We start from the raw sequence: 21,361 nt of genomic DNA on the forward strand, positions 1-21,361 counted from the left end.
ATCCCACATGCCGCAGAGCTACTGAGCCTGTGCTCTAGAGCCCGCGAGCCACAACTGCTGAGCCCGCGTGCCACAACTACTGAAGCCAGCGCGCTCCTAGAACCCGTGCTCTGCAACAAGAGAAGCCACCGCAATGAGAAGCCTGTGCACCGCAACAAAGAGTAGCCCCCGCTCGCCGCAACTAGAGAAAGCCCGCGTGCAGCAGCGAAGACCCAATGCAGCCAAAAAAAAAAAAAAAAATTATTATTATTATTTTAAAATTTATTTATTTATTTATTTTTGGCTTCTCATTTATTTTGGTGTGCAGGCTTCTCAGCGCGGTGGCTTCTCTTGTTGTGGACCATGGGCTCTAGGTGTGCAGGCTTCAGTAGTTGTGGCACGTGGGCTCAGTAGTTGTGGCCTGCGGGCTCTAGAGCACAGTCTCAGTAGTTGCGGCGCACTGTCTTAGTTGCTCCGCGGCATGTGAGATCTTCCTGGACCAGGGCTCGAACCCGTGTCCCTTGCATTGGCAGGTGGGTTCTTAACCACCGCGCCACCAGGGAAGCCCCATAACAATATTTTATTAAGAAACCACAGGAATGATTTACCATTGCATGATGAGAAACGTGTTTAAGAGTCCAGGGGTTAAGATTCCGCGCTTCCGCTGCAGGGGACGTGGGTTCGATCCATGGTCCGGGAAGTTTTGCATGCCGCTCAGTAAGGCCAAGAAAAGAGAGAGAGAGAGACAAACAGAAGCCCAGATGCTGTTGGGGCCCACCGGCCGTATCAGCCCCTCCCCCGCCAGACCCAGGTCATGGTCTCTCTTTGCCCCACGTAGAGTGTCAGACCCTGCTTGCAGCTTCATTCACTGCTTTGGCCTGATTTTTAGGTTCAGCCTGAGGGTATTTTCTCTCCCTTCTGTTTTGTTTGCCCTGGCTCAGCTTTCAGGGTGTGTCCACTTTAGGCCTCTCAGATCAGGAACAGCAATAGTGGAAATGACGGAACTGGGAGCGGCCTCCACCGCAGCTCTTTCCTGCGTTCTCTGTGTAGGGAGGTTGCCGCCCTCCATGCACTCGTCTTGCTTCGGATGCTGACTTGTCTTTCTTTCCTCCTTTTCCTCTGACGTTACAGATGACTTTTTAAGACAAAGGCTGTTTGTTAGAGCAGTCTCGGGTTCACAGCAAAATCGAGGGGAAGGCGCGCAGGGTTCCCGCCTTCCCACAGCTGCCCCCACCGTCAGTGCCCCGCGCCAGAGTAGTGCTCTCGTTACAGCCCACGCACCTCCGGTGATTCATCATCAGCGCCCAGGGTCCGCGGTGCGCAGAGGGGTTTGCTTTTGGCCTTGGGTGTTCTGTGGGCTCGCACAAGTGTATAATGGCACGCACCCGCCGTTAGAGGATCATGCAGAGTAGTTTCACTGCCCTGAAACCCCGCTGTGCTCTGCCTATTCATCCCTCTCCCCCCCAGCCCTGCCCCGAAACCCTGGCAACCACTTATCTTTTCACTGTCTCCATAGTTTTGCTTTTCCAGAATGTCAGATAGTTGGAACATAGAGTAGGCAGCCTTTTCAGATGGCTTCTTTCACGTAGGAATGTGCACTTAAGGTTTCTCCTTGTCTCTTCGTGGCTTGATAGCTCATTTCTTTTTAGCCTTGAATAATATTCCATTGTCTGGAAGCACCACAGTTTGTTTAAAAACGTTCACCTACTGAAGGACAACGTGGTTGCTTCCAAGATTTGGCAATTATGAATAAAGCTGCTATAAACATCCATGTGTAGGTTTTTGTGTGGACATGGTTTTTAATTCATTTGGGCAAATACCAAGGAGCGTGATTACCAGATCATACGGTAAAAGAATGTTTAGTTTTGTTAGAAACGGCCGAACTGTCTTTGAAAGTGGCTGCACCATTTTGCATCCCCACCAGCACTGAATGAGAGTTCCTGTTGCTCCACATCCTCACCAGCAATTGCTGTTGTCAGTGGTCTGGATTTTGGCTGTTTTAATAGATGTGTAGTGGTATCTCATTGTTTTAATCTGCATTTCCCTGATGATATGTATGTTGAGCATCTTTCCATATCCTTATCTGTCATCTGTATACCTTTGGTAACATGTCTCTTAAGGTCTTTGGCCCATTTTTAAAACAGGTTGTTTGTTTTCTTATTGTTGCATTTTAAGAGTTCTTTGTGTATTCTGGATAACAGTTCTTTTTTTTTTTTTTTTTAATATTTATTTATTTATTTATTTATTTATTTTGGCTGCGTCGGGTCTTCGTTGCGCGCACGGGCTTTCTCTAGTTGCGGCGAGTGGGGGCTACTCTTTGTTGCGGTGCGTGGGCTTCTCATTGCAGTGGCTTCTCTTGTTGTGGAGCACGGGCTCTAGGCGCGCGGGCTTCGGTAGTTGTGGCACGCGGGCTCAGTAGTTGTGGCTCGTGGGCTCTAGAGCGCAGGCTCAGTAGTTGTGGTGCGCGGGCTCTGGAGCGCGAGCTCAGTAGTTGTGGCTTGTGGGCTCTGGAGCGCGAGCTCAGTAGTTGTGGCTTGTGGGCTCTAGAGCGCGGGCTCAGTAGTTGTGGCGTGCGGGCTCTAGAGCTCAGGCTCAGTAGTTGCGGCGCACGGGCTTAGTTGCTCTGCGGCGTGTGGGATCTTCCTGGACCAGGGCTCGAACCCGCGTCCCATGCATTGACAGGCAGATTCTTAACCACTGCGCCACCAGGGAAGTCCTTGGATAACAGTTCTTTAGCAGTTATGTTTTTGGCAAATATTTTCTTCTAGTCTGTGGATTGTCTTTTCACTCTCCTGACTGTCTTTCACAGAGCAGATGTTTTGTGATATCATCAAATGTCTATCCATATTCACATTTCTGATTATTTCATAAGTATTTTTTTATATCTCAAACCAGAGTCACAATGAGGTAGATATACAGCCATCAATTCATATCTCTTATGTGTCTTTTAATCTGTAGGTTCTATTTCTGTTTCTCCATTTTTTTCCTTGTAATTTATTTGTTGAGAAAACCTGGTGGTTTGCCATGTAGAATTTCCCACAGTCTGGATTTGCTGATTGATCCCTCAAGGTGTAATTTAACATGCTGCTTTGTTCCCTGTATTGTCTGTAAACTGTTCGTTAGATCCAGAGGCTTGATCAACTTCAGGTTTATTTGTTGTTATTTTGTGGGTTTTTTATTTTTTGTTTTTTTGAAGAATAGGTGTTACTGTGTACTGCCATTAGGAAGACATAGTGTCTGGTTGTCCCTTTTAGATTCGTTTTTTTTGCACGTGGATGTCCAGTTGTTCTAGCACTATTTGTTTTTTGGGTTTTTAAAATAAGTTTATTTTATTTACTTTTTTAATTTTTGGCTGCATTGGGTCTTCGCTGCTGCGCGCGGGCTTTCTCTGGTTGCGGCGAGCGGGGGCTACTCCTCGTTGCGGTGCGCAGGCTTCTCATTGCAGTGGCTTCTCTTGTTGCGGAGCACAGGCTCTAGGCGCGTGGGCTTCAGTAGTTGTGGCACGCGGGCTCAGTAGTTGTGGCTCACAGGCTCTAGAGCACAGGCTCAGTAGTTGTGGCGCACGGGCTTAGTTGCTCTGCGGCATGTGGGATCTTCCCGGACCAGGGCTCAAACCTGTGTCCCCTGCGTTGGCAGGCGGATTCTTAACCACTGCACCACCAGGGAAGCCTTGTAGCACTATTTGTTGAAAAGACTGTCTTTGCTCCCTTGTGTTACCTTTGTTCCTTCGCCAAAGGTCAGTTGACTGTATTTATGAGAATATTTTTCTGGGCTTTCTGTTCTGTTCCATTGATCTGTTTGTCTGTTCTCTTGCCAGCAGCACTCTGTTGATTCTGTAGCTTTCTAGTAAGTCTTGAAGTCAGGTAGCGCCAGTCCTCCACCTTTTTCTCATTCAGTGTTGTGTTGGCTCTCTCTGGGCAGTTGCTTCTCCATATAAACTTTAGATTCAGTCTGTTGGTATCTACAGAATAGCTGGCTGGGATGGCACTGAATGTCTAGATCAAGTCGGGAAGAACTGACATCTTGACAGTATTGGATCTTCCTGTCCATGAACGTGGAATATCTCTCCATTTATTTAGTGCTTCTTTGATTTCATTGATCAGAGCTTTGGTCATAAGTGGTTTTGTAGTTTGCATGCAGTTGGTAGCAAGTCATGCAAGCCCAGCTTGTGCTGAGTCCCAGAACGAGGGCTTTTCTGGAGCAGGTGGTGTCTGCAGGTTGGGAGGTGGGTGTCAGGTTGGCTGTAATGGCTCATCTGGGTCGTCATGGTGCTGCTCTCTGCGGGGCCCCTCCTCCCAAGTCTGGCTCCCTTCCTGCTGGCACAGTGGCTGTAGCAGCTTCAGGGCTCACATCCTCCTCCAGACCGTCCAGGAGACAGAGTGCCTGCATTCCAGAATTCCCATCAGAAGACGGCAGGCTGCCTCTGCACCCATCCCTCTGCCCTGGGGGGTGCCCTGCGCTGTTCATTTTGATCTGGGTAGCCCTCACTGGCTGGGACTGGTCAGGACCCACCCCCGTGGTTGCTGTGATAGTGTGGTCCAGCAGCCCGGTGACTGGAGCTAGGCACTCTGGCTGCTCTGGTGACTCCCGACTGCCAGGTGGTTCTCCCCTTTTCCTTCTCGAGCCTTCGCTGCCTGAGACAGAGGGGCCGCTCGGTGGAGACGCCCCGGGTGCACCACCTGTGACACGTGTGCTTTCTGCTTCTCAGGGTGGTGTGCGTGATCCCGCCAGTGGTGGCCGCGCCCCCATGCTTGTGGGTGGCAAGGCCACCCTCCCGCTACAGCCACAAGATGAGGCTCTTCAGACACTGCCTGCGGGAGCACATGGCGCCCTTCGCCCAGCAGCTGCAGCGGGTGACAGCTCTGCGCTCACTGCGGTTTCCCGAGCTGAGACTGGTCCAGTTTGACTCAGGTACAAGGCATCCCGTCTGTACTGCTGACTGTGTTGGATTCAACTTGCTTTGGATTATGAGATGCTCTTGATGTTACTCATTTCATAGGAAAGCTGGAAGCGTTAGCTATCTTACTTCAAAAGTTGAAATCTGAAGGACGTCGAGTGCTGATTTTATCGCAGATGGTTCTCATGTTAGACATTTTAGAAATGTTCTTGAACTTCCATTATCTCACCTATATAAGAATTGACGAAAACGCCAACAGTGAACAACGGCAGGTAGGAAAGAAATCATTTCTGTTGTTATCGTTTATGACTCAGTTGGGTTAACTTTGATCGCCAGTTTCTAACCTAGTTTCTCAGAGCTGTGCAAACTCAGTGTTGTCATGCTTTCTAAACAAGGGGAAGAACTTCTTAATGTCTTTGGACTTTAGCTCCATCCTTTGATATTTTTTCGTAAGTCCTGTTACTTGGGAAATGCAGTCGGCTAGATGTCTCAGAATCAAAATTGGTGACCTGCAGTCCTTACAGGGAGGAGATGGGTGTCCTTCGGGAGGCAGCCACGTGAAAACAGGGAAGTTCTCCAGACTGATCTACGGTTAAAGAATTACAGGTTAAAATAACATGCCCGTTCTTTACCTGTCAGGTTAGCTAAGGGTAGCTTGATTCCAATCAGGCACAGTGAGAGCGGCTTTCTCGTGCGCTGCTGGTGGGGCGCAAATTAGCACAACTTTCTAGAAGGCGAGCTGACAGTGTGGGTTGTGAGCCTGAGAAAGGGTATGCAGCTGACCTGCTAATTGTGCATCTAGGGCTGTCTCCTTCAGCAGCACTCAGAGATGCACATGCCCAGTTGTTGATGGTGGAGATGTCTGTGATAAGCCCCAGTCGGGGGCGAAGCCCCATTCCAGGAGTAGGAGAGCGGGTCAGCAGCGGTCTGCGCGCTGCAGGGCTCGGCCCTGTCCCGAGTGTCCCGCGGCGTGAACTAGGAAGCCATCTTCAGCGGCGTTTCAGAACAGGTTTTAGTATCAAGGCAGAGCGTTCCCGAGTGCAGACAAGCTGCTGGCCTGTATATCGCATAACCCACTTCGTGCCGTCCCGCACAGGCAGCCCTCCCCGTGCTGAGAAGGCCTGGAAGGAGGTACACCACAGTCTTAGTAACAAGTTCTGTCCGGAGTGATGTAACAAATTATATAGAGAATCCCTTGAAGGAAGAGGGCAGGTCACACCTGCTAAGGCCTGTTTGGGTGCTGAAGTCTTTGCAGGAGAGAAGTGGGAATGAGGCCATTTCAGCTGGCAGCCCTGCAGGAGTGGGGAGGCCGGCGGCTGCTCCCTCGGCCTTACTCCAGGGGCTTTTGCTGTAAAGCGCCTGGCATTGCCGGAGGGTACATGAACGAGCACGCATCCCTCCCCAGGGAGACTGCCATCCTGTGGGGCCCACTCGTGGAGCTGACAGCACAGGTCGGGTGGGGTCGGACACTTTCCTTTCTGTACCTGCTGACTGGCGACGCTTAAACAGGGTAGAGGCGTTGGCAACCAGTAAGTGAGAGATGCTGCACATGCCCGAAGAGCCAGAATAAAATGCTAAAGTCCAGTGTAATTGGAACACGGAGCTCACGTCAAAGGAAACACAAACCGAACAGTTTTGTTATGGAATAATTTCTAACTGATAAGTACCAGAACACGTCAGAGGTTTCCTGTTGTTTGGCAGGAATGCTAACTCGGGGTTTTGTTTTTTTTTTTAATTTTACTTTTTTTTTTTTTTAATAGCACCTTTAATTATTATTTATTTATTTATTTTGGCTCTGTTGGGTCTTCGTTTCTGTGCGAGGGCTTCCTCTAGTTGTGGCAAGCGGGGGCCACTCTTCATTGCGGTGTGCAGGCCTCTCACTATCGTGGCCTCTCTTGTTGCGGGGCACAGGCTCCAGACGCGCAGGCTCAGTAGTTGTGGCGGGGCACAGGCTCCAGACGCGCAGGCTCAGTAGTTGTGGCCCACGGGCCCAGCTGCTCCGCGGCATGTGGGATCTTCCCAGACCAGGGCTCGAACCCATGTCCCCTGCATTGGCAGGCAGATTCTCAACCACTGCGCCACCAGGGAAGCCCCTAACTCGGGGTTTTATTTCACCTCAGGACCTGATGAGGAGTTTCAACCGGGACCGGCGAGTCTTCTGTGCCCTCCTTTCCACACACAGTCGCGCCACGGGCGTGAGCCTGGTGGAGGCAGACGCGGTGGTGTTCTACGACCACGACCTCAACCCGGTGATGGACGCCAAGGCCCAGGAGTGGTGCGACCGGATCGGGCGGCGCAAGGACGTGCACATATACAGGTGAGGCGGCGGCCGGGCCGGGGGCTGCAGCGTACTGCAGAAGCTTCTACCACGTTCTGTTTACTTTCCTTCAGGCAGGCTCATATTCCTGCCGTCCTGTCTGTTCTTTCTTTATACTCAGCATCTGCCTGGGACGTAACTGAGTTTGTTTGCAGCGGTGACTGGGTCGTGTTGCTGAGACATAACTGCTCTCCTTCCGACGTGTACTTGTATTTCTCCTGGAGTCCCTGACCCTTAAGAGGGTGCTTCATGTTCTAGGTTGTTTCAAGTATTTTCAGATATGAATTATCATAACTTACTGTTAGCAATTTGTAAATTCCCTATTGAAAGCATTTAAATCTTATAAGCGGCCAACCACATGCAGTTGAGGAAAGCAGAGAAGGCTCTGCCATTGTTTCTGAGCTCTGGGAGTGTTGACTGGGAGAGCGCGGCAGCACTCGGCCCCCGCTGGCTGCCCATCTGGTGCCCGAGTGTGCCAGGCACGCGCCGCGCCCCTTCCCCTGCGCTCCTGCCACCTCTGGGCGGGGTCGGCACCAAGGGTGCAGTCCCTGGCGGCCAGCCTGGGACGGGGACCCCAGCCCACACGCATAACCCTCGCCGTTTCCATCAAGACGTCGTCATCCATACACTGTGTTTAAATAGCTTTAATTTTTTCCTGATTATAAATGTATCACTTGTTCATTGAAAAGAAAAAGAAAAAAAAAAAAGAAGGGAAGCACATGGAGAAAATAAGTATCCTGCCCAGACTGCGGTTAGTAGCATTTTGGTGTTGTGTCTTTCCAGACATTTCCCTGATTTTTTTAGATGGCTCATGCCAGCAGTCTTATTGCGTAATCCTGTTTTCTTTTAACAGTATATTATGAGTGTTTCTGTGTTAATAAATATAAATTTGGTACATTGTTTATATAAATGAATAATGTTTCATTGTGTAATCCCTTCCTTATCATTGGCCCTTTAGCAGTTACTAGCTAGAAATGGGGAAAACGTTTTATTCTCAGGAGCCACAATCTATAAACTCTCAGGAATGACCTTAGCAGTAAAGGTGCTGGATGTGTAGGAAGTAGAGTGTAAAATCGTGAAAGGGCACAAGCTGAGAGATGTCACCAGCGGAAGAATGTGCTCTGTTCTTAGACAGGAAGACCTGGTTCGTAAAATGGTGACGTTTCCCCAAAGCGCTAGTAAAGTTTAACATCATTTTTTAGTGAAAGCGCTGATCATGGGCGTGGGAATGGTTACTGCAGCTTTCCGGGGGCACAAAGCAGGAGCCAGGGGACACGCATCCTTGGGCTGCAGCCACTGGACACGGGTTCGTTTGGGGGCGCAGTGCAGAGAGGTGCACAGTGACGCGGGGGCGCCCGCCCGCCACCGTCAGCACTGAAGGAGACGGGGCTCGAGGGTCCGGAGGCCCCTGGGGGCCTTTCCAGGTGGAGGCCGGTGGGGTACATGGATGGCCAGCGTGGGTGGCATGCGGGCCTCCGGGGCCCGCCCTCCTGCCATGTGGGAGGCGGGACAGGCATGGTCACCTCTGGGCACCACACGAAGGAAGGAAGCAGCGCAGAGTGGGGCTGACAAGCCACGCCACGCAGGTGCCGTTCTGCCGGGTGGTCCAGGCACTGTGGCACTCGTGCTGTCCTGGGCTCCCGGGGACTTAGCTGTCGCGTATTTGGTTTGTAGGCTCGTGAGTGGCAATTCTATTGAAGAGAAATTGTTGAAAAATGGAACCAAAGATTTGATCCGAGAAGTGGCTGCTCAGGGAAACGACTACTCCATGGCGTTCCTCACGCAGGTACCTTCGTCCACGAGGAGGCCTGGGGCCGGGGGGCGGGGTTGCCACACAGTGACGGGAACCGGGCGGGTTTCACGGTTGAGGGGGTGGCCGCTGGCGGTTTTCCGCGCGCGGAGGTCTCAAGCTCAGTGGTACTCATTTTTGTTTCAGCGGACGATCCAGGAGCTGTTTGAGGTTTATCCACCCATGGATGACACTGGCTTCCCGGTGAAAGCCGAGGAGTTTGTCGTCCTTTCTCAGGAACCTTCTGTCACAGAAACCATCGCACCCAAAATTGCCAGACCTTTCATAGAGGTGAGGGTGCCGGCGCCGGCCTGCAGCGTCGGGTCCGGAGCTTTGGGTCAGCCCGCTGCTCCGGCACTGCTGCCCCCTCCCCAGGCTCCAGTCGCTCGAGCCTGACTGTCAGCCCCTCCCTCCCTGCTTTGGGTTTGGGGGATTTTCGCTGTAAAAAGAGGCGAAGGACGCGCGAGAGAGCGGTGTGGGCCTCGCGTGCCTGCTGCCCACCCTGCCACCGTCGCCGTTTTCACCCACGCTTCTCGGGCCACCCCTCGCCGTCCTGTGTGACTTTGTGCCCTGACCCCTCGACCCTGCTGTGTCAGCACCTCCTCTGTCACAGCGTTGCTGGGGAGGACGCCCCGCTCTGCAGGGAGCCCCGGTGTGAGTGTGAGATACGCGGCCCGCTCTGAGGACAGAACCAAAAAGAACAGCAGCTGTCTCACTCAGCCTTCCTGCGTTGGTTACCCGCTGAGATGATAATGCCTTGGATTCTAACTGAAATCTTGCCTCCTGCATTTCCGGCCTGGACACTCGAGATTGCAGACTGCGTGCTTGGCTCGCCTGCTGCTGCTTTGGGGCAGTGCTGCTGTGCAGACCTGGCACACACTTGCCTGTCAGGCCCCTCGCTTCCCTCCCCGAGGCCCTGCTCCCATCCTGCCTCCTGGGGGCCTTTGGCTGCAGGACACCTCCTCCCCTGTGTTTGAAACTTGACTGTCCAGTGATTGAGAAGTAATAAATGCATGTGGTAAAAAACCTTCAAGAATTTATAATGAAAAATAAGTGTTCTGCACCAGGCCCTCACTGCCCTCTCAGAGACAACCACTGTCAGCTGTCTCTCACGTTTTCTTCCAGGAGTTGTCTGTGTATAATGTCACTTGCACAGAAATACCTTACAGCTGTTTCGGTATCAGGAGGGACAGATAGATGTACCGTTTTCTTTTAGATATTGGTGATACGTGCATCAGGTTTGTTTTTTTTTAAAAAAAAAAAAAAACGTCTAACAGCATGACCTAAACCTCATAACAGAAATGATTGTAGAAACCTCATAACAGAAATGATAATAGGGAAACAGTAGGTTACCTGTCCTGGGGGTGACCACTCAACCATTGTTAAAAGTCTTATGGGGTGTCCCTGGTGGCGCAGTGGTCTAGAACTCGCCTGCCAGTGTGGGGGACTCGGGTTCCAGCCCTGGTCCGGGAGGATCCCACATGCCGCGGAGCAGCTGAGCCTGCGTGCCGCAACTACTGAGCCCGCGTGCCGCAACTACTGAAGCCTGTGAGCCACAACTGCTGAGCCCGCGTGCCGCAACTACTGAAGCCCATGCGCCTAGAGCCCGTGCTCCGCAACAAGAGGAGCCACTGCAATAAGGAGCCCGCGCACTGCAACGAAGAGTAGCCCCACTCGCAACTAGAGAAAGCCCGCGCGCAGCAACAAAGACCAAAAACACAGCCAAAAATAAATAAATAATAAATAAATTTTAAAAATACGTATCTTACATGGATCCTGGAAGAAATGTGAGGCCTAAAGGCACGTGTGTTTGAGGGATTTGAGTGTGTTACACACCCTTGCTGTTCTTTCTCAGTGCGTCTCTGAGATGTTGGCACAGCGTGGTGTTTCAACACACAGGTTCTTTGAAATGTTCTGGCTGAACATATTACTGTGAGTTGGGCACTGCTGTAGGCAGAAGGGGTATAGCGTTGAGAGAAAGAACTCTCGCCCTCCACAAAGCTTCTATTCTAGTGACAGGAGAGATGACATGCCATCACCCTGCGGAGATGGTGTGCCATGCGGTGTCCAGGAGGAGTGTTAGGGGCGGAGGGGCAGCACCTCCGGGTCCGGACAGTAGGGGTCAGGTGTGGCCGGGGGACGAGGGCGATGGAGACGGGCTGCCCGCGGACGTGTGGGTTAGGACCATCACCTGGCTCTATGCTGACACTGGACTGGGGGCCAGTTCAGAGGTACAGGCATGGGGGACAGTGTGGGCACATCTCTGGTTGAATTGCAGTTTGCTCTTGGCTGGTGAGCTTTGTGTTCATTGGCAGCGTGGATACTTTTTTATGAAGTGCTCGTTCGTGTCTTTTTCCTGTTTTTTTTTTTTAACTGGATTATCTTTTTTTCTTAATGGCTTGTTGGCTTTTTTTCTGTATTCTGGATGCGAGGCCTTTGTGGGATACATGTAAAATGTCTTCTCCCAACCTGTGGTTTGCCTTTTTTAATGCTGTCTTTCAGCGAGCAGAAATTCTTGGTCTTAATGCCACCCAGTAGACCATCTTTATCACATGGTTGGTGCTTTTGCGTTCTAAGAGAGGTTCTTCTTTATTTTCTTCTACGTGTCGCAGTGTTTTGTTCTTCATACTTAGACGTACGGTCTGTCTGGAAATACCTTCTGGGTATCATGTGAGGAAGGGTTACATTTTAAACTTTGCAGATGTTGCCCGATTGCCCTGGAAAGAGGTTCCAGTTCTTAACTGACATCCTCTCAGCTGCGTGGTCCCCCCAACCCCGGCCCCGATGTGAGCATGTGTGTCTAAATTTGCCAGCCCCTGGCTGTCGGGTGTTGGGAGAGGCGCACGCGGCATCTGCTAGTCTAATGGGCGTTTCTTGAACTGTGGTGACACTGACCCTTACGTGTCTGTCGCCGTCTGCAGCACGCTTTCTGGGGGCTTGGTTTCTGTCTTCACCACGGACCATGGCCTGTATCTCGTGCACCACGAAGAATTGTTCTCATGGTCAGGACCAGGGCAGGGTGGCGGGTGGCGGGTGTGAGATGGAGCCAGAGACCCCATCCTGCTCGGTTCTCTGAGTCTGGGGGCCGAGCTGTGCGTGTCAGCCTGTGTGCCTGTGGCTCTTCTCGAGGGCGTGCCCGTTTTCCCTGTGCCCGCGGCGCCGTCGTTTCAGGCGTGCGAGGGGGGCCGAGGAGAGCAGGCGTCACCGTGGGAGGCTCGTGTACAGTGTGGGCATGTAGTCAGCTGTGTGGGCCGTACCCCTCAATTAAAGTGTTCAAAGCGCATCCGAGTCACGTCCACTAAGGGCACACTTCCCGCAGGCCCTCAAGAGCATCGCGTGTCTGGAGGAGGAGGACGCGCTCGAGCCGGCAGAGGAGTTGGCGCCCGGGTCTCGGCCCCCAGACGGTTCCCGGTGGGACGAGGAGCCCTCGCCGCTGGAGGAGTTAGCGGACTTCATGGGGCAGGTTTGGCGTTTTCTACTTCGTTTGCTTCTTTGCACCTAAATATTTTAAACATGTGACCCTTCTGGGAGATATTTCTTGTTCATCTTGACCAAGAACAGTCTCTGTTTTGATTCAAGTGTTGGTGGGGGTTATAAGAGGAACTAAATCCTTGTGAACTTGCTGTTAACCGTGTTCAAAAAATACATCTTGAAACAGCTCACACCAATTGAAAAATACGCTTTGAATTACCTGGAATTATTCCATACTTCCACTGATCAAGAAAAGGAGAGAACTAGTGAGGTAAGAGAATGAACTTTTGACCATCTTAACATGTGAGAATCTCAAATTCTTCCGGGTTAAACTGGGTTGGAACTAAGTGTGACTTGCCTAGAATTAAAGGAATAAACCCGGACCCACCCGTGTACAAGCTGATCGGAAGGGAGAAGCCTCAGGAACCTGCAGGTGCAGTTCTCCTCAGTCCTGAAGCAGCTTGGTGCTCGAAAGAGGGTCATGCACTGGGAACAACGAGAAGGGCCCGGGCCAGGGGGACGGGGGCAGTGCGGGGGAGGGGGCGCGGGTGGCGACGGGCACAACCGCTGTCTCTCCAGGGCGCCGTGCTGGCGGCCGTGGGCGAGTGGGAGGCCCGGAACGCGCGGAGCCTGCGGGAGCGGGAGGCCAGGGCGCGGCGCGAGCAGGAGCAGGAGGAGCTGCTCACCTACACCCGGGAGGACGCCTGTGGCGCGGTACGTGTGCCGGGAGGGGCGCGGGCCGCACACGCCTCCTGGGGCTTCTGCACAGCCACGCTGCCAGCTTGTTTTCAAGGCTTAACCGGCGTCAGGGTAGATGCTTGGCGGCTGCAGCTTGAAGCCAGGGCTGGGTGGACCTGAAAAGCTCCCGTTCTCCTGCAGGAATTCGTGTGTGAGGGCGCCGACGGGCAGACGGAGGTCATGCCGGTGAGTGCCCGCCTCCCCGTGTCCCTGGGCGCGCCTCCCGCCTCCCGCCCTGCTGGGCGGCTGCTCCTGGGGCCGCACGGCTCAGGGCTCTCCCTCCCGCACGCAGCTTTGGACGCCGCCCACGCCCCCCCAGGACGACAACGACATCTACATCGACTCGGTCATGTGTCTCATGTACGAAACCACTCCCATCCCGGAGTCCAAGCTGCCGCCCGTGTACGTGAGGAAGGAGCGCCGGAGACACAAGACGGACCCCTCAGGTGGGTTCCTGTGGCGGGAGAGGGTTTGGCGCTCCCGGTGGCCGCGGTAACCCTCCTCCACGGCCCTGCTGCCCCCCTTCCCTGCTGACCCGCTGGCTGAAGCAGCCTCTCCGTGCAGCCGCAGGCAGGAAGAAGAAGCAGCGTCACGGGGAGGCCGTGGTGCCCCCGCGGTCGCTGTTTGACCGCGCCACGCCCGGCATGCTGAAGGTTCGCCGGGAGGGGAAGGAGCAGAAGAAGAACATCCTGCTGAAGCAGCAGACCCAGTTCGCCAAGCCTCTGCCGACCTTCGCCAAGCCGGCCGCCGAGGCTGCGCCCGACAACCCTGAGTGGCTCATCAGCGAGGACTGGGCGCTGCTGCAGGTGAGACCTGGGCCTCGAGCTGGGCCGGCCGCGTCGTCAGGGCCCTTCGGGGAGCGGGGAAGCCGCCGACGCGCAGCGCCTTGACCCGCGGCGCCTGAACTTGGTCCTCCAGGCCGTGAAGCAGCTCCTCGAGCTGCCGCTGAACCTCACGATCGTGTCCCCGGCCCACACGCCCAACTGGGACCTCGTCAGCGACGTCGTCAACTCCTGCAGCCGCATCTACCGCTCCTCCAAGCAGTGCCGGAGCCGCTACGAGAATGTGCTCATCCCGAGGGAGGAGGGGAAGGTGAGGCCCCCCTTCCTGCGGGGCACGCGGCTCGGCCAGGGGGAGGGAAGGGCGCTGGGCGCGGCCCTGGGCTGGGGCAGACACGGCCCCAGTCCCGGTTCCCGCCGGCCGGAGTCCCTGCGCCGAGATCTTGCCCGGTAGAGAGCATCCGCGCCGCTGCGTCATTCGGAAGATTCTGTGTGCTGTCTGTGGCCCGGCGCCGTCCTGGCGCTTTGTCCTCCCTCCCGGGTTGGGTGTGTAGACGGGCACTGCTCTGTGCTGTTAGCGTCACTGAAGGAGGGCCTCTCGGTGCCTCCCCCTTCGTGCATCGCTGTGCTTTCCCGGGGCCTTGGGCGCTGCAGCGGCTTGACAGGCGCTAGACACTCTGGTCCCAGCCGCGGGCATCACACACTCTGAGTGCAGAGCAGCCGAGTACGTGGTGTCTGTCATTAGGTGGCCACCTGTGGGGCAGCCAGGCCCCACGAGTCTGCGTGGCTGCTGAGGAGGTCTCCAGGGCGCTGCCTTTTCTCGTCTCTTTCCGTCTCTCCGTCTGCTCTGTCCCCACCTTGCTGCCTCTCAGCTCCTCGCCTGTCCTAGGAGGGGGTCTGTGGCCTCCACGCAGAAAGCCTCTGCACCCGGCATCGGGCTGGCGTGTACCTGTGGCCGGCACCCAGTTCTAGGGTGGGAGCGGTGACCGCGTCTCCTGCCTAGGACGGGCCAGGGCCTGCGTGGCAGCGGCAGACATCCTGGGCTTCGATGAAGTTTGCTCCTGGGTTTCTAATTCATGGAAATTACTTACTTTCTTTCTATAAGCACTCTTTAACGAATCTCGGTTTTCATTTTTCTAAAAACAGTTGTCTCCAAACTGGGGGGCCGCCGCTTGGTGCCCCGGGGCCGACCAGGGTGAAGGCGCGCTGGCTGCGGGCCGCTGGCTGTGTCAACCCGGCCACTCGGCCTCACCGCTGTCTGCCGAGCTGGAGGCGGGGCGGGCGGGAAGGCCTTGCCCAGGCCGGGAGGGTGTTCGCGGTCAGTGGACGACGGCCACTGTGTCGTTGCTGTTCCATCTGTGTTGGGTCTCAGAGAGAAGGGTGGGAAGAAGGGACTCATTGTGTAAGCCGGGGATTTCACGTTAGACCTCCCAGTCAGGGACCCTGTTCGCAAGGTCGGCGTCTGACCCTGCTGTGCCACCCCCATCCTGTTTCAGAGTAAGAACAACCGTCCTCTGCGCACGGGCCAGATGTACGCTCAGGACGAGAACGCCACGCACACCCAGCTGTACACGAGCCACTTTGACCTGATGAAGATGACTGCGGGCAAGAGGAGCCCCCCCATCAAGCCTCTGTACGCATCCCGTGCCCCTACGCCGGCTCTGCGGAGTCAGGGGGGCTTGGTTTCCACTGTTTGTCGTTGGCCTTCCCTTCCTTCTTCAGTGCATTTTCCTCTCTTCAGTAATTCTCTCTCTCTCTGTGTTACAGGCTTGGCATGAATCCCTTTCAGAAAAACCCCAAGCACGCTTCTGTGTTGGCAGAAAGGTATTTCTGTATTTGTGACACGGTTTTCATCATTTGAAATGATTTCATTTTAATGTTTTCTTAAACCCTACAAGTTCAGTGAATTGTTGTGCAAATGGCGTGTCCAGGCATCAGCTGGGGGTGGTGTCGAGGTGAGGCGGGCCGGGCACACTCGTGTCCCCGTTCACGGGACGGGGTGTCCTGCCTGCAGTCTGACAGCGTCACAGCGGCTGTGCCACCTCTGAGCTGGCATACGTCTGCTCGGCCCCGCCCTAGAAATGTACCCAGTTGACCGGGGTTGGGGGGGGGTTGGTGAGTGTTCTTTTTTATATATTTATTTATTTACGTTTAGTTCCGTTGGGTCTTGTTGCTGCACGTGGGCTTTCTCTAGCTGCGGTGCGTGGGCTTCTTGTTGCGGTGGCTTCTCTTGTTGTGGAGCATGGGCTCTAGGCACGTGGGCTTCAGTAGTTGTGGCTCACGGGCTCAGAAGTTGTGGCTCGCGGGCTCTAGAGCACAGGTTCAGCAGTTGTGGCACATGGGCTTAGTTGCTCCGCGGCATGTGGGATCTTCCCGGACCAGGGCTCGAACCCCTGTCCCCTGCATTGGCAGGCGGATTCTCAACCACTACGCCGCCAGGGAAGACCTGGGGTGAGTGTTCTTGCCTTGAAATTTTGCAAAGGAAGAAAAATGACTGGGTAGATGGGTAGAGAGATGGGTAGGTGTGAGAGAGTGGACAGAGGGAAAGAGAACTGTACGGTCTGAGTTGCTCGGCACATTGACGTTTGCTATAAAATCCCTGCAACTTCCTGCATGTTTGCCTTTTTGTAATAAAATGTCGGGAAAATACACGTGTTCAGATGGAACCCAGTTGCTCCTCTGGCTCAAGCCTTCCTCGTCACCAGGTAGGTTTTGCAGATAACGCCTGACACGGGCCCGTGCCTGCTGAGGGCCCCCGGCCCCTCCCGGCCGCACCAAGGACCAAGGCCTGCGCTGCCCTCCCGCTCTGTGCACCCCGGCCTCCACGGCCTGCTCCTCCGCCTGGCGGCTGGCTCTGCCTTGCGGGTCACTCCGTCTGGGACCGTCTCTCTGGACCCATCAGCCCCCCGCCAGGCCCTCCCTCACACGTCACCTTCTCCTCGTTGGTACTCGCGCCCCAGCCTCTCTCTGTGTTTCTTCCTGGAGCGGATCGTCTTTGTGTTTTTACTTGACCCCTTCAGCGTCTGCATGAGCTCCGTGGACGTAGGGGTTCTAGAGGCTAGAGGCGCAAAGCACATGTCCCGTATGTGCGTATTGATCGAATTGATGATTATTTCATTAATTGGTTTTCTTAACAAGGAAAGCACGCTGGGCCGGGGTTCAGCAGTGAACGAGGCGGGCCCAGTGCTGCCCTCCCGTTTCTCTCGCACAAGACATAGACTCTGAGTAAACCTTACGGAGGGCGAGGATTCATCCTGAAGGGGACAGAACCTAGCCTGGCTGAGCGGAGGAGAACGGGGCGGGTGGGAAGGCACGGAGGGCAGGGTGGGCGAATAGAAGGCTGGCCTGCAGGACGGGAGGGAGGAGGTCTGGGGATGGTGCCACCGCGGTGGGGAGCAGGGCAGCGCAGGGGTGGCCCGCAGTTTGGGTGGAAGCAGGGGCGGTGTGAGGCCGGCCAGAGTGAGCTGGGGAGAGGCTGCAAGGTGAATGCAGACCTGCAGGGCATCTCGGTGGCTCGGTTTTGTTCTTGTGTGTCTGGCGCCGGTGGGAGAGGTCGGGGGACAGGATGAGGGTGGAGCCGGGCTGGCCTTGGCCACGTGCAGGCCACGTGTGCCGCGGGGGGTGCCTCTAGGAAATGGCCAGGGTCAGGCTCTGTAAGCGGTGGGAGGCCAGGCCGTGTGTCCCGGGAGGGAGCTGGGTGTGGAGCAGGAAGTGCTGGGGCGGCTGGACCGTCGCCACGCCCAGCGGTTGAATTTCCCCCCAGTGGTGGAGGCCTGGGGCAGGCAGAGTGGGGAGTCTGCTGAGGCTGTGGCTTTACCACCAGGCGTGATGGAGAGACACGGGGTGAGGGGGGCCAGCATGCGAATATGGGGGCGGCAGGGTGGGTTGAACGACTTCCTCGGGGGGTCGGGGGGCTGAGTGGACTGACGTGGGCGAGGTCAGAGAATGGGAGAGAACGCACTGTGCAAGCTGGGGCACGTGACGTGGGAGGGCTGGTGTCCAGAGGAGCCAGACAGGTGCAGCACCGGCACCTGGGCCGCCCTGAAATGCAGAGGCGGCGCACGAGGGCAGAGCCAGCCTCCCCGCGGCAGGACTCAAGGCTGGTAGGTGACCGTCAGGGGGGTGGGAGCCCAGGAGCCCCTGGAAGCAAGGGTTCTGTGAGAGGCTGCGTGCGGAGGGCTGTGGGGCGCTCATGGCACTGGGCGGGTGGCCGGCTGCTCTCCGCGGGGCGAGGGCTGGCGCTCAGTGCAGGCGGGGGCAGGCCTGGCTTTGGCGGGCGGGGGCGGCTGCTTTGCAGTGAGGAGCACGGCGCCGAGGGGCTTTCTTGCCCCACGTGTTCGGGGACGCGTGGTATCCAGGCGCCGTGCCGAGTGCCGCTGCTGCAGGGGACCGGGCCCAGGCCCGCCTCTGGCAGGCGGTCCTTGTTGTGAGGGAGTGGGAGCCGCCGAGGTCTGGGGCAGAGTGGCAGCCTCTCCTCTCCAGGGCCGAGCCGCTTGGGCCCCGGCCTTGGCATCCAGGCACCTGGCGTCGTGGGAAATGAGGGCTTTGGATTTCTAGCGCGTTTGTCTACTTAGAACTTGCAGTTTATTTCTCGTTTTTCTTTTGTCTTTAGTGGAATCAACTACGACAAACCGCTGCCTCCTATTCAGGTCGCATCACTCCGGGCGGAGCGCATCGCCAAGGAGAAAAAGGTGTGTGTGGTACAGCGGGCGGCGGGAGGGCCGCGAGGGGGGCCGGGGGCCGAAAGCCCCCCGGGCCAGCTCCCCCACACGGCTCCGTCCCCTCCTGCCCCGTAGGCGCTGGCCGACCAGCAGAAGGCGCAGCCGCCGCCCGTGGCGCAGCCGCCGCCGCCGCCGCCCCAGCCGCAGCCGCCGCCCCCGCAGCCGCCCCCGCCGCTGCCCCAGCCCCCATCGGCCGGCAGCCAGCAGCCCGCGGGGCCGCCCGCCGTCCAGCCCCAGGCCCAGGCGCAGCCCCCGGCGCAGCCCACGCCGCCCCCGCCGAAGGCGCCCCCCGCGATCACGACGGTGGGCAGCGCTGCAGTGCTGGTGAGAAGGCACACGGAGCCGTCGGGTCCAGCGCGCCCCTGTCCAGGGTCCTGCGGCTTCCAGCCCGCGGACCCTCCTCCCAGAGGAAGTGGGAGGCCGGCCCAGTCTCCCCCAGTCTCCCCCTCGAGGAAGCGCGTGCCTCACCCCGTCTCTCCCGTGCTGGGTCAGCTCCGCCCTCCGGGCTGGGTTAACTGGGCAGCAATGTGGGAGACGAGGCCACTCTTCTAGGTGGAGGTGAGCGGGAGGTGTGGAACTAGGGTCTTGTGAAGCGTGGAGAGGTCGCCCGCTCTTGTCCCTGCAGACTCAAAGAGCAGGTACTGGTAGTGCAGACCGCCCTCTCCCGACCCTGCCCCGCTTTCCCTCAGAGCTGTGCACGCGCGTGTGCATCTTCACTGCCCGTGAGAGGAAGGTGGTAAAGTGCATAAAAAAAGAAAGGCGATGTGTCGATCTTACGCACCCTGCGCTGTCGCCGCCGTGCCCTGCCGCGTCCCCTCTCTGCGTGTGGCTGGTGACACGTTAGAGTCCCACGTGGGGAAGCGCTGCTGCCCGGCGCGGGACGGTCTTGTCGTACGGGGTCATTTCCACCCCGTGTTCTTTGTTACATTTGCCGCAGTGGCAGTCGATGTGCACTTGGCAGCCCCGTCCTTCATTGTTCAGAAAACTAAGCACCTGCCTGGTGTGAGGGCTGCTCCCTGCCCAGGAGAACAGTGGTGGGTGGTCAGGAAGAGACCTTCTGCAGGGCTGACCCCTGGGCTGCGGCCAAGTGACATTAGTCAGAAAAGAATGGAAAACAGCCAGCACAGAGGCCCTGAACTTGGCAGACGTGGGGCTCAGAAGGGTCAGTGTGGCTGGAGCCTGGTGACCGAGGGACGGACTCAGCACTGTGGGAGGAGGTGGGGGGAGAGGAGGCTGAAGTCAGCCGTGCGGGCCGAGTAACCGTGACCAAGGGTTTGGATTTGATCCTGATGAGGTGGAAGGCTTTGGAGTGTTTACGCGGGGCGGAGCTTGACCTGAAATTCAAATGGTTTTCTTTCTTCAGCAGGCAGGAACCATCAAGACATCCGTCACAGGGACAAGCATGCCCACGGGTAAGAAGGCACACGGGCGAGGTGGCGCGATTGGAGGTGCGTTCTCTCCTGCCCTCCTACCTCCTGCCCTCTCCCCGCAGGCGCGGTGAGCGGGAACGTGATCGTGAACACCATCGCCGGCGTCCCCGCCACCACCTTCCAGTCCCTTAACAAGCGCCTCGCCTCACCCGTGGCACCTGGAGCCTTGACTGTGAGTTGTCCCTGCTCCTGGGCGCTTTTGGTGGCATGCATGACCCAGGACGCTGCAGTAGCCATTGGCTTCTTAAAAAAAATTCCGTTCCATTGGTACAGGAAGTCCTGATCTAGTTTGCGTTTCATAAAATACCGAGGACATTGAGGGGTGCAGAGGATGGTTTCCACGTGTGCTTTCTGGGAGAGAGTGTGTTGAAATCCCCCACCGTGGTTCCAGGAGGAGGGAGGGGGCGCGAGGGCACGTCTCCAACTCCACGGACAGGGTGCCCACATGCCGTAGCGGCAGGTTTGCCCGTGTGTGTGGGCGTGGCGCCATTGCACAACGGGGCACAAGGCGGGGCAGTGTGTTCATGGGTGTCTAGGCCCATGCGTGGGAAGCAGGAAGGGGCCAGATCTGGGCAGAGGGAAAGACGCAGAGCGACGCAGAGCCACAAGGCCTCTGAGCACGTGACCAGAAGGAGACGGGCTCAGCAAAGGGCACGCCTGCCCGTCTGTGGTGTTCACCATAGAAAACACAACTAAGCAACTGAGATTAAGGGGTTCACACTTACATCCTGAGTCCCAGGTTAGTCACAGATCTAAAGACAGCATGTGCCCTGAGTGAGAAGCTGCTTCAGAGTCAGCAGTGCTTTGGCAAATAGAGTGACGTCCCTGTTGGGTTCTGAGAAATGTCCTTCCGATGAAGGTGTTGTTGGTAGTGAACTAGACAGTGTGGCGTTGGGAAAAGGATGGACACATAGATCCATGGAGTAGGATAGAGAGTACAGAAATAGACCCATGTGTACATAGTTGATTAATTTTTACTAAGAGTGCCGGGGGAGGGACTTACCTGGTGGCACAGTGGTTAAGAATCCGCCTGCCAATGCAGGGGACACTTGTTCGAGCCTTGGTCCGGGAAGATCCCACATGCCACGGAGCAGCTAAGCCCGTGTGCCACAACTACTGAGCCTGCGCTCTAGAGCCCGCGAGCCACAACTACTGAGCCCACGTGCCACAGCTACTGAGCCTGCGCCCCTAGAGCCCCTGCTCCGCAGCAAGAGAAACCACCGCAATGAGAAGCCCCGCA

General features: G+C 56.2%; 1 protein-coding gene and 1 non-coding gene across 12 annotated transcripts in view; both read left to right on the top strand.

Moving 5' to 3' along the window:
• The window catches only part of EP400 (E1A binding protein p400), a 111,525-nt gene that overhangs the window by 72,128 nt on the left and 18,036 nt on the right, over nucleotides 1-21,361 (top strand). For 5 of the 11 annotated variants that reach the window (XM_061170183.1, XM_061170189.1, XM_061170184.1 and 2 more), the window contains 19 exons: nucleotides 650-790; nucleotides 4,688-4,890; nucleotides 4,979-5,148; nucleotides 6,997-7,193; nucleotides 8,868-8,979; nucleotides 9,130-9,273; nucleotides 12,302-12,445; nucleotides 12,641-12,724; nucleotides 13,033-13,167; nucleotides 13,333-13,377; nucleotides 13,484-13,637; nucleotides 13,756-13,997; nucleotides 14,110-14,283; nucleotides 15,467-15,603; nucleotides 15,738-15,794; nucleotides 18,583-18,661; nucleotides 18,767-19,015; nucleotides 20,058-20,103; nucleotides 20,184-20,293. In XM_061170183.1, coding sequence (XP_061026166.1) covers nucleotides 650-790; nucleotides 4,688-4,890; nucleotides 4,979-5,148; nucleotides 6,997-7,193; nucleotides 8,868-8,979; nucleotides 9,130-9,273; nucleotides 12,302-12,445; nucleotides 12,641-12,724; nucleotides 13,033-13,167; nucleotides 13,333-13,377; nucleotides 13,484-13,637; nucleotides 13,756-13,997; nucleotides 14,110-14,283; nucleotides 15,467-15,603; nucleotides 15,738-15,794; nucleotides 18,583-18,661; nucleotides 18,767-19,015; nucleotides 20,058-20,103; nucleotides 20,184-20,293 — 2,623 coding nt within the window. Of the gene's footprint in view, nucleotides 1-649; nucleotides 791-4,687; nucleotides 4,891-4,978; nucleotides 5,149-6,996; nucleotides 7,194-8,867; nucleotides 8,980-9,129; nucleotides 9,274-12,301; nucleotides 12,446-12,640; nucleotides 12,725-13,032; nucleotides 13,168-13,332; nucleotides 13,378-13,483; nucleotides 13,638-13,755; nucleotides 13,998-14,109; nucleotides 14,284-15,466; nucleotides 15,604-15,737; nucleotides 15,795-18,582; nucleotides 18,662-18,766; nucleotides 19,016-20,054; nucleotides 20,104-20,183; nucleotides 20,294-21,361 lie in introns of all 11 variants that reach the window. The other 6 variants (XM_061170188.1, XM_061170191.1, XM_061170192.1 and 3 more) reach the window with 2 other exon arrangements.
• Nucleotides 6,196-6,323, top strand: LOC133076019 (small nucleolar RNA SNORA49). The gene has a single exon (XR_009697445.1). It is a non-coding gene; the product is annotated as a small nucleolar RNA SNORA49 (small nucleolar RNA).

The sequence above is a fragment of the Eubalaena glacialis genome, chromosome 15 (genome assembly GCF_028564815.1).
Source record: "Eubalaena glacialis isolate mEubGla1 chromosome 15, mEubGla1.1.hap2.+ XY, whole genome shotgun sequence".
NCBI classification, from domain to species: domain Eukaryota; kingdom Metazoa; phylum Chordata; class Mammalia; order Artiodactyla; family Balaenidae; genus Eubalaena; species Eubalaena glacialis.